Source organism: Chiloscyllium plagiosum, chromosome 18, assembly GCF_004010195.1.
Source record: "Chiloscyllium plagiosum isolate BGI_BamShark_2017 chromosome 18, ASM401019v2, whole genome shotgun sequence".
Classification (NCBI taxonomy): Eukaryota; Metazoa; Chordata; class Chondrichthyes; order Orectolobiformes; family Hemiscylliidae; genus Chiloscyllium; species Chiloscyllium plagiosum.
The window spans coordinates 37,436,311-37,453,622 of record NC_057727.1 but is presented as its reverse complement, the minus strand read 5'-3'; the positions used below and the strand labels follow the sequence as shown (position 1 = coordinate 37,453,622).

The 17,312-nt window shown below is 40.0% G+C and overlaps 1 protein-coding gene across 29 annotated transcripts in view; it reads left to right on the top strand.

Moving 5' to 3' along the window:
* cadpsa (Ca2+-dependent activator protein for secretion a) overlaps positions 1-17,312 on the top strand; it is a 585,960-nt gene that overhangs the window by 206,718 nt on the left and 361,930 nt on the right. For all 29 annotated transcript variants that reach the window (XM_043708232.1, XM_043708233.1, XM_043708243.1 and 26 more), the window contains exon 4: positions 16,764-16,844. In XM_043708232.1, the coding sequence (XP_043564167.1) occupies positions 16,764-16,844 (81 nt within the window). The remainder of the gene's footprint in view (positions 1-16,763; positions 16,845-17,312) is intronic.

Genomic DNA, 17,312 nt, shown 5'->3' with positions numbered 1-17,312 from the left:
GTCGGTGTTGGGTCCACTGCTGTTCGTCATTTTTATAAACGACCTGGATGAGGGCGTAGAAGGGTGGGTTAGTAAATTTGCAGACGACACTAAGGTCGGTGGAGTTGTGGATAGTGACGAAGGATGTAATAGGTTTCAGAGAGACATAGATAAGCCTCAGAGCTGGGCTGAGAGGTGGCAAATGGAGTTTAATGTGGACAAGTGTGAGGTGATTCACTTTGGTCGGAATAACTGGAATGCAAAGTACTGGGCTAATGGTAAGATTCTTGATAGTGTAGATGAGCAGAGAGATCTCGGTGTCCAGGTACACAGATCCTTGAAAGTTGTCACCCAGGTTGACAGGGTTGTTAAGAAGGCATACGGTTTTAGCTTTTATTAACAGAGGGATTGAGTTCCGGAAGCATGAGGTTATGCTACAGCTGTACAAAACTCTAGTGCGTCCGCACTCGGAGTATTGTGTACAGTTCTGGTCACTGCATTATAAGAAGGATGTGGAAGCTTTGGAAAGGGTGCAGAGGCAATTTACTAGGATGTTGCCTGGTATGGAGGGAAGGTCTTATAAGGAAAGGCTGAGGGACTTGAGGTTGTTTTCGTTAGAAGAAGATTGAGAGGTGACTTAATAGAGACATAGAAGATAATCAGAGGGTTGGATAGGGTGGACAGGGAGAGCCTTTTTCCAAGAATGGTGACAGCGAGCATGAGGGGACATAGCTTTAAATTGAGGGGTGATAGATATAGGACAGATGTCAGAGGTAGTTTCTTTACTCAGAGAGTAGTAAGGGTATGGAATGCTTTGCCTGCAACAGTAGTAGATTCGCCAACTTTAAGTACATTTAAGTCGTCATTGGACAAATATGGATGTACATGGAATAGTGTAGGCTAGATGGGCTTCAGGTTGGTATGACAGGTCAGTGCAACATCGAGGGCCGAAGGGCCTGTACTGCGCTGTAATGTTCTATGTTGAGTCTGATGTGACTCTTGTGCAGAACTTGTTCTGTTTCTATTTTCTACTCAGGTGATGTTCTGGGGACCTGCTTTTCAATCTCATCATGGCAAATGGTGAAACTTGAATTCAACAAAAGTTAAAAATGGGATCCTGTGGCACAGTGGTAGTGTCCATATCTCTGGGCTTGGAGGCCCCATTATGCTCTAGGTGTGTCATAAGTTGATTACAAGTGGGAAAAAAATTGCATGTATTCTGAGGTACCTCTTGTTGGATTTAGAAATTCTCTCACTTTGCTGCTGAAAATTCAGTGCAATTCAATGATGGTGTGACATTTTTGAGAAGGCACATAGAAGTGTGACAATAGACATTTGGAAAATTGTCTACAACTTGCCCAACAATAAAATGAGTAGCTATGAACCTGCATGTATTAGTTTGTATTATCAGCATAAATCACCACACTAAAAGCTCTTGCCAAATGGTGGTTGGGCTGTATGGCTGCATAGATTTGGAATGAAATGAAAATACTCAGTCACTCAGTGGTGCTTTTGTCTGGTTCGTTAGTTTCTTTTTACTGTACATTTCAAATTTAGATTCGATTTAATGTAACAAAATGTATCTTTAATTAGATATACTTTAATGAGAAACTATTACCTGGGATTTTCAAAGGGTTGTTGGTTAATTTCTCACATGATATTCGAGATATATGTGTGCTACTTAAAACATCTCCCCAAACTGAATCTTGGCTCTTTCTCACAGCATCTGCATAACAATCGCAAAGGCCCTGCGTGTGCACTGTACACTGCAGAAATAGTCACTAACTCTTCCACTATCTTTCTCTGGCACAAAATGTGCACAACATCAAAAAGGAGAGGTATTAAGACCAAGAGATGACCAGCCACCATCATCCATCTTTTTGAGCTGAAATTCAGAGACTGTTCCAAAACAGAAAGGATAGGAGTTTCTGAGGCCAGGGTTATCTGAATAGTTTGTCTGCAATCCTCTGCATGACTAAGAAGAAACAAAAGTAAGGCCATTGAATCTAACAGTAGCGTGATGCTAAATATCTGCTTCTGTTTAAATTCTTCGTCCATGCCAAGTTTTGTCTCCTTTTTCTATTCTCTCCTCAGTATATATGAGCTGTGGAAGCAGACAACCAAGGGAAGGAAAATTGTTCCGAGGAGGCACCCATCATTGTCTTCATTATACTTGAGCAGCAACACAGGGATTAGTATCCTAACTGGGTTAGAGTGTAAGTTAGAGGGGTCTTCACAAGCCACAATTCCCAGATGTAAGTGAGGACTTCAGGGGCCTCATCAAGAGAAAATAAAACTGCTTTCTTTGCACAAGCCCAGATACCAGATCAGTTAGAAGAGGAATTTCAGAACTGTGGTTGAAACTACAAGCATCTCGAGGATCCCCAGATGAACTTCAGCCTATCCCTGCAGCATGTAGTCATGGTACACAACCATCTCCTGAGTAATTTGCAACATTCATTCCTTCACGAGAAATAGAGGGAGACAACCTATTGTATTGTCCCTGCCTGTGTCATTCTGTACTTGTGTGCACGATTGGTATCCTTCTGTGCAGAAAAACACTACACTTCTCCTCAGTAGTTGCTTTGACAATGTGAATGACCCCTGATAATCATATTGAAAACAATAAGATTTGTAATTTATTGTGATTTTACCCTCCTTCTTTACACTGTTCTTCACCCTCTGTATTCCTTTGATTTCTTCCTCCTCAGCCAATATCTGATGAGAAGGACCTGGAGAAAAGACCAAGGTGTACTGTACATTGATTTTTCAGAGTGACATCCCTGGTGACTGAGAAAACTGTTGTAGAATTGTCAAATTTTCAGCTCATCTACTTCCTGGCTAAACACTGGTTCTCTCATTGAACAAGGTGCTGTGAAAGCAGTGAAGGCTATTTTCTTTTCTAATGCAGTAAGTTAACTCAAAAAAATGCTTGCAGTAAGTTAACTTCTATTGAGCAAGTCTGGAAGTTTAGAGAACGCTGAAAAATTTGGATACTATTGTTTAACATAATAACTCTTCCTCAATCAAACCTAAACCACAGAGCTTCAAAGCTATGTATCGAGATTTGACACATGGAGAAAAAAACTGACTTTGATGCAAAAGTTTAATATGCAGCAGGGTAGTGTATAACTGAAATGATCAAGACATAAATGAGCAACAAATTAGCTATTTTTCAATATATACAAGATTTCTACCCATATTATGTTTCTTAGAATGTGATTATCTATCAAAATTTAAGCCAAGTTGACAAGTTGTAGCTGTATTAACAATTAAAAATGAATGCTGTGTTAAGTTTGGAAACATTGGATTTATATTTCACAGGCAAGGAATCAAAACTGTTACCTCACTATAGTTTACAGCACAATACAATACCAGGCAATGTATACATTAACAAACAATTGGGACTCTACACGTTTAGCATTGTAACTGATGAGTGCATTGACTACTGCAGCTTGGTGATTCTGTTTGGTAAGTCAATAGATTGCAGCCCTGAAGGGACTTTTTTGTGCAGTTGTAATGTCTCTACCTCTGAGTAAGGAGGCCTCTGTTCAAGTCCTACCTGCTCCAGAGGTTTTTGATTAGATTAGATTAATTACAGTGTGGAAACAAGCCCTTCAGCCCAACACTGACCCGCAGAAGCGCAACCCACCCAGACCCATTCCCCTACATTAACCCCTTCACCTGTTGTTTATTAAATTGCTGAACAGTTGATTTAGGAAAATTTCAAATACACCCAAGCTTGTCTGATTTCAGTGATTTCATATAATTGATTAGGCCTCAATTCCACAATGAGGAAAGGTGATACTCATTGGTAGATATCCTAGACTGCCCCAATTCACAATAGCATTTGCAGAGACTGGTTAGCCAATCATTTAACTTTTTGGACAATAGTGAGCTACCAATTGTTGCAAATGAAAAAGGGAAAATCAACTTTCAAGTGAACGTGGATTTTTTTCCTTATAATTAAATAAAGTACACATATTTTACATGTTTCTAGGAAGTTATTTGAAATATACAATTAGCACAAGCTTACTATATATTTGCGCATCATATTTCTTGTCATTTTTGTTAATATTGTGTGTAAGGATTGAATAAAACACCAAATGGTTATTTTATTTGCCACCAAAAATTCTAATTTAAAATCCAAGCCTCATATTTGAATTTCTCATGGGCAAGTTCCATATCTGTCATTAACCTCCTCTTGCCCTCCAAATTCCACATAATTCTACATTTCTCTGTCTCTTGTGAAACCTTTTCTTTGCACTACTTTGGAATCTGTGCTTCTGGCTTCCTACGACTACAAGCTTTGGAATGCCCTCTCATTCTATATGCCTTTCCTTCTTTGAAGCCCTTCTTAAAACTAGCTGCTTTGGATCAAGATTTTGGTCAATCCTTTGAATATGCCTCTATAAAGTGCTTTGAAATACTGGACAAGCTATGTGCAAATTATTAAAAATAACCATATATTGTTACACTGTTACTAATCTTATAACTGAAAAGCTGTACTTGGGTACCTTTTTAACGAAGATGGAGCTGTAAGTGGTGGCTTATAAATTTGCCACTGTACTCAAAAGGATATGGAAGATATAGACTGTAGGGAAATAGTTGGTGACATCTTGCAAAATGTCCAGATTACAGAGGAGAATGTGCTGGATGTCTTGAAAGGGGTAAAGGTGGATAAATCTCCAGGACCTGATCAGGTGTACCCTAGAACTTTGTGGGAAGCTAGAGAAGTGATTGCTGGACCTCTTGCTGAGATATTTGTATCATCGATAGTCACAGGTGAGGTGTCGGAAGACTAGAGGTTGGCTAACGTGGTGCCACTGATTAAGAAGGGTGGTAAGTACAAGCCACAGAACTATAGACCAGTGAGCTTGACGTGGGTGGTGGGCAAGTTGTTGGAGGAAATCCTGAGGGACAGCATGTACATGTACTTGGAAAGGCAAGGACTGATTCAGGATAGTCAACATGTGCATGGGAAATCATGTATCACAAACTTGATTGGGTTTTTTCAGGAAGTAACAAAGAGGATTGATGAAGGCAGAGCGGTAGATATGATCGATATGGACTTCAGGAAGGCATTCGACAAGGTTCCCCATGGGAGACTGATTAGCAAGGTTAGATATCATGGAATACTGGGAGAACTAGCCATTTGGATACAGAACTGGCTCAAAGGTAGAAGACAGAGGGTGGTGGTGGAGGGTTGTTTTTCAGACTGGAGGCCTCTGATCAGTGAGTGCCACAAGGATCGGTGCTGGGTCCTCTACTTTTTGTCATTTACATAAATGATGTGGATGCGAGCGGAGTTGGGAGGTCATGTTGCGGCTGTACAGGACATTGGTTAGGCCACTGTTGGAATATTGCATGCAATTCTGGTCTCCTTCCTATCAGAAAGATGTTGTGAAACTTGAAAGGGTTCAGAAAAGATTTACAAGGATGTTGCCAGGGTTGGAGGACTTAAGCTATAGGGAGTGGCTGAACAGGCTGGCGCTGTTTTCCCTGAAGCATCGGAGGCTGAGGGGTGACCGTATAAAGGTTTACAAAATTATGAGGGGCATGGATAGGGTAAATAGGCAAAGTCTTTTCCCTGGAGTCGGGAAGTCCAGAACTAGAGGGCATAGGTTTAGGATGAGAGAGGAAAGATATAAAAGAGACCTAAGGGGCAACCTAGGGTGGTATATGTATGGAATGAGCTGCCCGAGGAAGTGGTGGAGGCTGGTACAATTGCAACACTTAAGAGGCATTTGGATGGTTATATGAATAGGGAGGGTTTGGAGGGGTATGGGCTGGGTGCTGGCAGGTGGGACTAGATTGGGTTGGGATATCTGGTCGGCATGGACGGGTTGGACTGAAGGGTCTGTTTCCATGCTGTACTTCTCTATGACTCTATTTGAGTGCATGTGACAATAAAGCTATTTCAATTCAATCAATTCAATTCATTTAAACAGAACATTTTAAATTTAAAAGATATTTATGTCTAACTATTCGGGATGAATTAAAAATCAAGTTCAAGAACAATTGAAGTGTATTCTTATCTCCAAGGACGTATCTTGGAACTGGTTTTTCAAATTTCTTTCCCTACCAGAATGTGGAAAGGGTGATTTAAAGTTGGGAGATGGGGGTTAGGGGTAAGATTTGGAAAGTTAAAGAGAATGGATAAGGCAATAGTTCAGGGTAGCAACGCAAATAATAACAATCAGTGTGTGACAGGAATGGACAGAGCATACAAACGTAGGACTGCACCAGTTGTCAAAAGACAGATTTAAAGACTCTGAATGCACTTAATTTATCCATCTTATTACGAATGCTATCAGCAAAAGTAGAAATAAGTAATTATGATAAGATAGCCATTATAGAGATATTGCTTTAATATAACAACAGATAGAACCTGAATATTTAAGAATAATTGACATTCTGGAAGGACAAGAAAGAAAGAAGGTGGAATAGTTCTGTTAACACAAGATTGGTAGAAAGTGTGAGAAATATTTTTGTTTTGGCAGATCAAATTGTATTATCAATTTAAGTAGGTGATAATAGATAATAAATGAAAGAAGTCGCTAGTGGGAGCAATTTATAGGACCCTCAACAGTCATTACATTAGACAGTACCAATGAGTGGATAGGTAGGATTATAAGCTACACTTAGTTACATATTAAGTCAATGAGAGAACTGTATTTGAGATCTGAACACACACTCACGGTTTTAAATTCAGATTGTGGGCCTGTGCTTATGGTGTGTTGTTTGAACTGTATTATGCTTCCACGTTATGAAGCACCAGCGTGCTTCCCTCTTTTTATATTTTGGGCATCCATGCACTAATTCTAATTTACTATAAATTAGTAAACTGTTGGCCAGAGTATAAGCTGCAATGTAATCGGGGTTTGTCAGAATTAATTTTAGCCACCTTCATAGATTGGGCAAATCAAAATTAGCTAGAAAATAAGTTCATAGAGCATATTGGGAACAGTCTTTTTTAGAACAAAACATTCTGGAAGCAACCAGCAAGCATAGAATCCCTACAGTGTAGAACCAGACCATGTGGTCCATTTGAATCCACACCAAACCCTCCAAAGAGTATCCCACCTGCCCTACCCTATTTATGGATAATTTAACATAGCCAATCCCAGCTAACCTGCACATTTTGGACTGTTGCTGTGTGTGTGTGTTGTGTGTATGTGTGTGTATATAAAATGTTACTGTATAAGGAGACAGGATTGATTAATGAGTTCCAAATAAAGGATATTCTACATAAGAGTGATCATAATCTGATTGAATTTCAGAACCAGTTTGAGTGAAAGAAACTTGAATCAGAAATTAGTGCCTTAAACTTGAACTAAGACAATTATACAAATCAGATCCAGCTGAAATGGGCTGAGTGAATAGCTTTAAACATAAGACGACAGAGAAGTAGTTAAGGAGACATTTAATAATTTTCCTAAAATATACATTCAGTTCAGAAAGAAAGGCACTCCAAGAAAGATGCACCACCTGTGGCCAACTAAAAAAGTTTAAGGATATCAAATTATTTAGAAAAGTGTATGATGCCGCAAAGGTTGGTGGTAAGTCAGAACATTGAAAAGATCTTTTTTAAAAATCAGTAAAATATTAAAAACTAGCAGACAGTTGGAGCTTCTTTGAGTACATAAATAGGAAAAGAGTAGCAAAGGTGAATGTTTCTACCTTAAGAAAGTGAGAGTCTGGAATTAAGAATGGGAAATAAGGAAATTGGAAGAAACTTGAAAACATATTTTGTATCTCTTCACAGGAGAAATATATTTGCATTTGAAGCAGTTCAGAGAAGGTTCACTTGATATTTCCTGGGTCTCGGGTGGAAAGTTAGGCCTTTACTCTGTGGAGTTTAGAACAAGTAATCTTATTTAAACAAATAGGATTCTGAAGGGGCTTAACAGGCCAGATGCTGGGAGGATGTTTCCTCTCATAGGGTGATCTAGAGCTAGGAGACACAATTTATAAATAAGTTGTCTCCAATTTAAGATGATGAGGATTGTTTTTCTCACACAGAAGGTCATTAGTCTTTGGAATTAACTCCCTAGAACAGTAAAGGCTGGATCATTTAGGATAATTAAAGTTAGGCTGAGTTTTGATCAGCAATGGAGTCAAAGGTTATGGGAGACAGAGAAGCAGAAATTTGGCTACAATCAGAACATCCATGATGCTAATGAATGACAGGAATGTTCGAGTGGGCTAAATGCCTAATTTCTGCTCCTTATTTGATCTTATTGTGGTCTTCAGAGTTCTGGACTAAAAAGATTGAATAACTTTTTTTTGCAGAAGAATGTAATCAATAATTGGAAAAACAAGCTAATTTTTAAAAAAAGTGTTCAGTGATAAATGTCGATTGTTCTAGGGAGCTGCTGTTGCCCAGAACCAGTGGGTATATCAGTAAGGCTGCAAGCTGCTGTTATTTAAATATTTGAGTCAATAAAGGGAATTGTGCTTAAGATGTGAACACACACAGGGTTGTAAGGTCAGATTGTAGACTGCTTGATGTGCTTATGTTGAGTTCTGAGTACTGTATTACACTTCAACCTTATGATACACCAGCTTGCTTCTAGCTTATAATATTTTGCTCTTCAATTTCCGATTCTAATTTATTAGGAATTTGTAAGTTTGATATCATTGCTACTTGGTGTACTTACAAAAGGAAACAAAAGCAATTACTCATCATAGAAGTACCATGTATGCATAGCATATTTAATGAATTCCTCATGTTATGTGAGCCTTACTGTGTGGGTTGGCTGCCCTGTGTAGTTTGTTTGAGTCATGTTTGCTCAAATTAATGGCTACAGATTTAGGTAATTATCAGCTTTTTTTCTGATTCATAAGCTTTTTTTCCCCCTGAACTCCTAAAATCATTTTCCCTGTAAAGATAAGATTAAGTTGAATATCATTCAAATACTTGTTCATGAGCGTCAGATGTATTGCATTGATGGTTTTATTACTAAATCAGACAAAAAGATTGATTTATTTGCAGCATTAAAGAATGAATGGTGAAATGATGTCATTGAGTACAGTGCAGCTGCATATAAAACAAAGTGCAGATTTTCCTCCCCCTCGCATATTCTCAGACAGGACCTGATACCCAAAGTTGCCTTCAAATGATATGCCCAAGATTTCCAGTCCTAAGACATATGCATTGCTCAGAAACCCAAACCACCCCACCCTCACTGCCATCCCCATCCTCGACATTTCTCCAACAGCTTCTCCCCACAGATGCTGCCAGATATGCTGAGTTTATCCAGCACTTTCCAATTTTATCATAGAAATTGCAGGCCTGAATGCTGCTCTAGATCTAGGCCCTCAGCCCCCTATACAATCCTAGCCCACCCCTGATGCCCCCAGACTTGAACACAGCAGCATTGAATACAATGAGCCCACTAGAATCCTGATTAGTCGGTCCTGATTTACTTCCATTTGTCCCAGGTCCTACATTCCAGCAGAAGATTAACTCAAGTCAGGTCCTATCTAATTGTTAATAGATTATATTAGATTAGATTCCCTACAGTGTGAAAACAGGCCCTTCGGCCCAACCAGTCCACACCGACCCTCTGAAGAGTAACCCACCCAGATCCATTTCCCTCTGACTAATGCACCCAACGCTATGGGCAATTTAGCATGACCAATTCACCTGACCTGCACATCTTCGGACTGTGGGAGGAAACTGGAACACCCAGAGGAAACCCATGCAGACACAGGGAGAACGTGCAAACTCCACACAGACAGTTACCTAGGTTATTTCAGCCTCGGGTGACTGTCTGTGTGGAGTTTGTACATTCTCCCCATGTCTGCGTGGGTTTTCTCCGGGTGCTCCGGTTTCCTCCCAAAGTCCAAAGATGTGCAGGTCAGGTGAATTGGCCATGCTAATTTGCCCATAGTGCTAGGTGCATTAGTTAGAGGAAAATGGGTCTGGGTGGGTTACTCTTCGGAGGGTCGGTGTGGACTGATTGGGCCAAAGGGCCTGTTTCCACACTGTAGGAATCTAATTTAATGTATTAACAATTAGATGGGACCTGATTTGAGTTAATCTTCTGGTGGGATGTAGGACCTGGGACAAATGGAAATAAATCAGGACCGACTAATCAGGATTCTAGTGGGTTCATTGTGTTCAATTCTGCTGTGCTCAGGTCTAGGGGCATCAGGCGTGGGCTAGGATTGGATAGGGGACTGAGTGCCTAGATCCAGAGCAGCGTTCAGGCCTGCAATTTCTATGATAAAATTGGAAATAAACTCAGTTCTGGCAGCATCCGTAGGGAGAGAACAAAATTAACATTTTGAATCTGTAGTGACATTTCTTCAGAACCTTTAATTTCTGTCCTTGGCCCTGGGGTTGGAATGGCTGTGTGGGGAGAAATGAGGCTGCTGCCTTTTGTTACATCTGACCAATGAAGAAACACCAGGTCATGGACAGCCAAGCTGACAGGTTTTCTAGGTAACATTGTAGATTTGATCGAACAAGTTTCCCACAAGTGACTAGCACATTAGCAATCCTGGCTGCAAATGTTTCATCTGTTTTCAAGAGGAGTTCACTGTTCACATCTGTAAAATTCAAACAGTTGCCTTTTGAGATATTTGATGAATAGTTATGTAAAATGAGTAAATATTCATTTCAGTGTTAGGACTGAAGTAAAAATGAGCAAATCTGTTTGAAGCACAAAATTCAGTTATTGGTGCTTCTTCAGTAAGCCTTCAGCAGAAACATGTGTGAATAATGATGCTCTGTGAGGAGTGGGTGGGGATGTTTTGAACCATCTTCAGTGCTTCATGAATGCCAATTGACCAACGTAATATGCATTTTTGAGCAGAAAACATTAAATTTTAGAATTTGAAATGTCTGGATATGGACTTTCTATTTGGTTTTGTTATTTTCTTCGGTATAAATTGACATAATTGGCAAAAGATCAGGGAATATTAGGCACATTTTTATTCAGTACAATTTTTGTTTTGATGATATTTTGCACTAGTTTTAAATGTGCCATGCTGAGTGAAAGCTGTCTCTACAGGTTTGCTTCTCTGACACATGTTCAGATGCCACCCAGCAAGTGATGCAGTGTGATTATGAGATCAACTAACTCCAACATGGATTTATGCATGTTGTTTGGCCCCACTGCCTTGGCCAGTTTTGTTGGCAAGGCCTTCATCCAGCCTGATTGACACTAATTTAAAAAAATACTTCTTGTCATAAATACATTTAAATCCAACTTCACGAAGATATCACTCGAATATATGTAGGAATATTTCTCAAAGTCAAAATTGAAATGCCCAGCTTAGTTGCTTTGATTTAAATTAGATATTGCATTCTGCAATAGTTAAATAATTTTAAGCAGAAATTTAGGAAGGTTAGCATTTCTCTAAACTGGTGCAATTTACTCTGTAATAACTAATTTCACCCAAAGTAGGAATTCCAGCCCATAACATTTAATTTAATTCCTCTCTGAGCTTGATCACCCAGAGAGAGACAGCACTCTATGCTAAGCCTGAATGCCACAGACTTGAAACAAGCTGGAGCCAAGTGTATGCTCCATTTTCTTTCCTTCCTCTGCATTAGCTGAGTCATACTGATTCCCCTACATGTTCATAAAGGGAAAAGTAAGCCCTTTGAATTGGTAATGGCTTAATGTCTGGCACTGAAGCCTGAGGCAAATACAACACAGCTGTTTCAAGATTATATTCTTATCTTTGGAGAAAACAGTTCCCGGCTTTTTAATATGTCGGGAAATAACTACAAACAGCCCAGCCATGTAGAAAACAGAACTTGTAATGAAAAATATAGGAGTACATATTGTTGCATTATGAATTCATGTTTAAAATAAAACATTGCAATAGATTTAACTAAATTCTATATCAAATCTTACTTCTCAAGCAATGAGTCATGATCAAATGTCTTGAAATGTCCCATAAAATTCTTGTTTAACATTTTCTGTCTACTTATGTACTGTTAATGTAAGGGTAGCCAGTATCAGGTTAGTCATAGCAGGCTGAATTGCACAGCATACAAAAGAGGATGCAACGGTGACCATTAAGAGTCATGGAAAACTAACCTCAATTAGCCTCCAAAAACAGACATAGCAATGCATGATTATCCCATGCTTGGTGTGTATAATACAGGCAGCCAGCCACCGTTGTGCTACCTGATTTTTGTTCTTCGTGTCCAATTAACACCAACCACTGTTGATTGACTGGACTCATCAGCAAGCTAGTAAGTGGCTAGCTGCACTTAAAGGAGAAAGTGAGGACTGCAGATACTGGAGATCAGAGTTGATAGTGTAGTGCTGGAAAAGCACAGTGGGTCAGGCAGCATCGGAGGAGCAGGAGAATCGACATTTCGGGCAAGAGTCCTTTTCCTGATGAAGGCCATATGCCCAAAATATCAATTCTCCTGTTCCAAGCTGCATTTAACGTTAGTCTGCATCCCTAAAAGGGGCTGATTTTGGTTGATGTTGTGGTTGTAGAAATCTGACCTGGGAAAAGTGTGAGGAAATGGCACAATAAGGGAAAGCAGACTTCAAAATTTTCAGACACTGCATTGGAGGTCTTGCTGGAAAGGAGGAGAGATATCTATATCCGCAATTGGAAAGGAAATGCAAGCACCCTGACCTGCCAGTGGAGAATGCTAGGAAGAGGGTAATGAGGGATACAGCACTGTCACCTGATTTATCACACTTAGTTACCCGGTCCAATACCTACAGTGAGCATATCATAGAGGAATTATTAGAGGAGGGTTTTACACATGGTGAGATGCTTCTGTTCTTGCCTCTGTCCTGTTTGCAACCTGTTTATTCCCAAAAGTGCCAGCTCATTTGAGTTTTCTGCTGCAGGGTATTGATATGAAGAGTTTGAATGAATGCTGATGGTTTGTGCTACAAAATGATTAGTGCAATGGAAATCTTATCATAAAACCTTTTCAGAAGGCTTTTGATAAGGTCCAATGTTAGAGATTAGTATGCAAGACTAAAGCGCATGGGATTAACATAGCATACCAACATGGATAAAGAACTGGTTGGAAGATAGGAAACAAAGATAAGGAATAAATGGATCTTTCTTCTGAGTGGCAGCCTATGACTAGTGGTGTACCGCAAGGATTGTGCTTAGTGCGCAAAATATATATTCGTAATTTTGATGAGGAAACCACGTGTCATATCTCCAAATTTGCAGATGACCCAAAACTGGGTGGGAGGGTGAACTGTAAGGAGGATGCAGAGAAGTTAGGTCAGTAGATATACACATAGCATTTTGCAGTGTACGTGGATAAATGTAGGTTATCCATTTTGGTAGTAAAAGCTGGAAGGCAGATTATTTATCTGAATGGTAATGGATTGGGAAAGGGAGAGGGTGCAACGAGACCTGGGTGTCCTTGTACACCAGTTGCTGAGAAAAGTATGCAGGAGCAATAGGCAGTAAAGAAAGCAAATGGTATGTTAGTCTTCAGAGTGAGATGATTTGAGTACTGGAACAGGGATGTTTTGCCTCAATTGTATAGAGCCTTGATGAGACCATACCTGGAGCATTGTCTGCAGTTTTTATGGCTTTATTTGTGTAAGTGCAAAGAATACTTATTGAACTGATTCTTGGGATCGCAGGACTGCTATGTCAGGAGAGACTGGATCTGTTCAGACTATATTCACCAGGTCAAACGAATGTGGGGGAATCTCATTGAAAACTCTAAAATTCTAATAGGATTAGGCAGGGTTGATGCTGGAAGATGTTCTCAATGACTGGGGAGTCCAGAATCAAGGGTCATAAGGACCATAAATGGTAGACCCTTTATGACAGTGATGAGAAGTCTCTTCATCCAGAAAGTGATGAGTCTGTGAAATTCTTTGCCATAGAAAGAAGTTGAGGCTAAAACATTGAATGTTTTCAAGAAGGAGGTGGATATGTTTCTTGGGGCTAAAGGGATCAAAAGATGTAGGGAGAAAGTGGAAACAGGGTCCTGAGTTGGATGATCAGCTATGGTCATAGTGAATGGCAAATAGTCTCAAAGGGCTGAATGACCTACTCTTGCTCTTTATTCTATGTTTCTATGTTACAATACCAAGAAGTATGGAGGAGATCATTCCAATTCAACTTTGGGCTTTTTAGCATTTGGAGCACATTGTTCTCAGCATTAAAGTGGTGGCCACCTCCAACTTAGATGTAGATCTAACCTTCATGCAGTTTCTGATAGCTGATGTCTCAGCTCCCATTTCAACACAAGCAGCAACCACCCTGTATCTTCAGTGGAGAATGAGACTTTGTCCTGGAAGGTCAAACTGCTGCTATTTGACTATGGGTTACACTGTGCAAAAGGAATGCAGGGTCTCACAGCAATTAGCAGGTAGTCCTCTAATAGATTAATAGAATTTCCATGGCATCATCTTTGGGGAGTGACATTGGTTCCATGGAGAGAGCGTTCATCCTTTTACCCTGTCAATGTGCCTGTTGATGCATATTAACCAGTTGGTCTAGATATCAGAGCTGAAAATGTGTTGCTGGAGAAGCGCAGCAGGTCAGGCAGCATCCAGGGAACAGGAGAATCGACGTTTCGGGCATAAGCCCTTCTTCAGGAAGGGCTTATGCCCAAAGCATATGCTTGTCTCAAAGATTAAGCCATGCATGTCTAAGTACTTACGGACGGTACAGTGAAACTGCGAATGGCTCATTAAATCAGTTATGGTTCCCCTGGTCTAGATATCACCCATGGCTCTATGGTGGAAAAAAAAGCATGATTTTGCTTTTAACCTTTAGTTGGGAAAAGCTATTTTGTTATGACATTTAATTTTTGCACTGTGGCCAACCAGACGCTATGATGTTTAATTACAGAGGGAAGGTACGTGGAGAATTGATGACGAATGTGGAATTAGGACTGCAATTGCTGATATTAATCTTGGATGAGTTCTTTGCTGGCAACCTTGAGCTGAAGGAAGCTTTCTAGATTTTCCTCAGATTCCTTCACTTGCTCACCCGCCACTTAACTAGAGGCCAGAGCTGCCCCATCCTGATGTTGAGATTGCATCGCCTGCAACAGACCAATTCAAACTTGATCCTCACTCTGCCACATTCTGTAGGGCTCCTCCCCCAGAACTGTACATCCATTGGAGTTGTTCTTTCAGCACGCCAATAACTGGTGCTGTCAGATGGTGTGTGTCAGAATTACTCTCATTGTACGCTTGCTGAATGTATTTGCCAGAAAGTTACACACTGGAGTGCTCTTCCTGTTGCTGAATGCTTGCCGAGCTGTGCCAGGTTCATGGAAACTGTTGGCTGATATGCTGAACTCAAATGATCTCACTGCATTGAGAACAGCATTACATGCTGCTTTGTGTTACGGTCTACTTGTTCTGCATACTTATGGTGGATGTTCATTCCATGCACATTAATGTCTCTATCAAAATGTCATTTAATATATTTCACCCCACAGTTGTGCACATTCAATATGAATGCCATTTTTCCCCAAAAATCACTTAGAGTCATAGAGGTTAAAAATCACACAACACCAGGTTATAGTCCAACAGGTTTAATTGAAAGCACACTAGCTTTCGGAGCAACGCTCCTTCATCAGGTGATTGTGGAGGGCTCGATCGTAATATAGAATTTATAGCAAAAATTTGCAGTGTGATGTAACTGAAATTATGCATTGAAAAATTGATTGTCTGTTAAGCCTTTCATCTGTTAGAATACAGTGATAGTTTCACTTCTTTCATGTGTAAATCACAAAACCCTTTTTTTTAAAGTTGCATTCTCGGGTTAGCTGTTAACAATGGTGATCCGAATCAGTCATAGAGGTGTACAGCACAAACAGATCCTTCAGTTCAACTTGTCCATGCCGATCAGATATCCCAATCTACTCTAGTCCCACTTGCCAGCACCTGGCCCATATCCCTCCAATCCCTTCCTATTCACATACCCATCCAGATGCCTCTTAAATGTTGTAATTATACCAGCCTCCACCACTTCCTCTGGCAGCTCATTTCATAAATGCACCACCCTCTGCATGAAAATGCTGCCCCTTAGGTCCCTTTTATATCTTTCCCTTCTCACTCTGAACCTATGCCCTCCAGTTCTGGACTCCCCCAACCCACAGAAAAGACATTGTCTATTTATCCTATCCATGCCCCTCATGATTTTATAAACCTCTATAAGGTCACCGCTCAGCCTCTGACACTCCAGGAAAAGCAGCCACAGCCTATTCAACCTCTCCCTATTGCTCAAGTCCTCCAACCCTGGCAACATCCTTGTAAATTTTTTCTGAACCCTTTTGAATTTCACAACGATAAGAAGGAGACCAGAATTGCTCGCAATATTCCAAAAGTGGCCTAATCAATGTCCTGTACAGCCGCAACATGATCTCCCTATTCAACCTCTCCCTATTGCTCAAGTCCTCCAACCCTGGCAACATCCTTGTAAATTTTTTCTGAACCCTTTTGAATTTCACAACATCCTTCGATAAGAAGGAGACCAGAATTGCTCACAATATTCCAAAAGTGGCCTAATCAATGTCCTGTACAGCCGCAACATGATCTCTCAACTCCTGTACTCAATACTCTGACCAATAAAGGAAAGCATACCAAACTCCTCCTTCATTATCCTATCCACCTGCAACTCTACTTTCAATGAAGTATGAATCTGCACTCCAAGGTCTCTTTGCTCAGCAACACCCATTAAATTTCTTAAAATGGGGGGACAAATGCTACTTTTCTTGATCACAGTCCTTAATTTGCTTCACTTTCACATCAATAACAATGAGTCAATACCAAATTAACATTGTTCCATTGTATTCCCAGCTTGATAACCCAGATGAGCAGGCAGCTCAAATCAGACGGGAGCTGGATGGGCGTCTTCAGATGGCAGATCAAATAGCAAGGGTGAGTAAGAAGACTCTGTTTTCTTATATTTGCTCCTTTTATGTTTTCTGTTTTGAAATAGTAAGCAATTTCATTTTCATCAAGTTGAATTTTTATGAAACACTGTAGCTTCAGAGAATTTTGATCTATTCAAATAAATGGAAATTGTCTCTGTTGATTTCTGCAAAGCAGAAAAGTTAAACGCTGTGACTTTGCCACTGATAATTATCCTGAGCAAATAATTGACTCTACTTCAAGTTGTATCACTTAGTAAACCTTACCAACTACACTGGCAACAATTATTTCTTAAGTGATTTTCTGATGACTGCACTGCAAATGTAACAATGCTTCGGAGATATCTAGGAGAAATATATACATGCATTATATAATATGACTGTTAAAACGAACATTGAAATCCTTTCTCCTTTTTCTTGTTTCAGCACAATTTCAAACCCAAGCAAAAATGGTTTCTGCCTAATAAGAATAAAA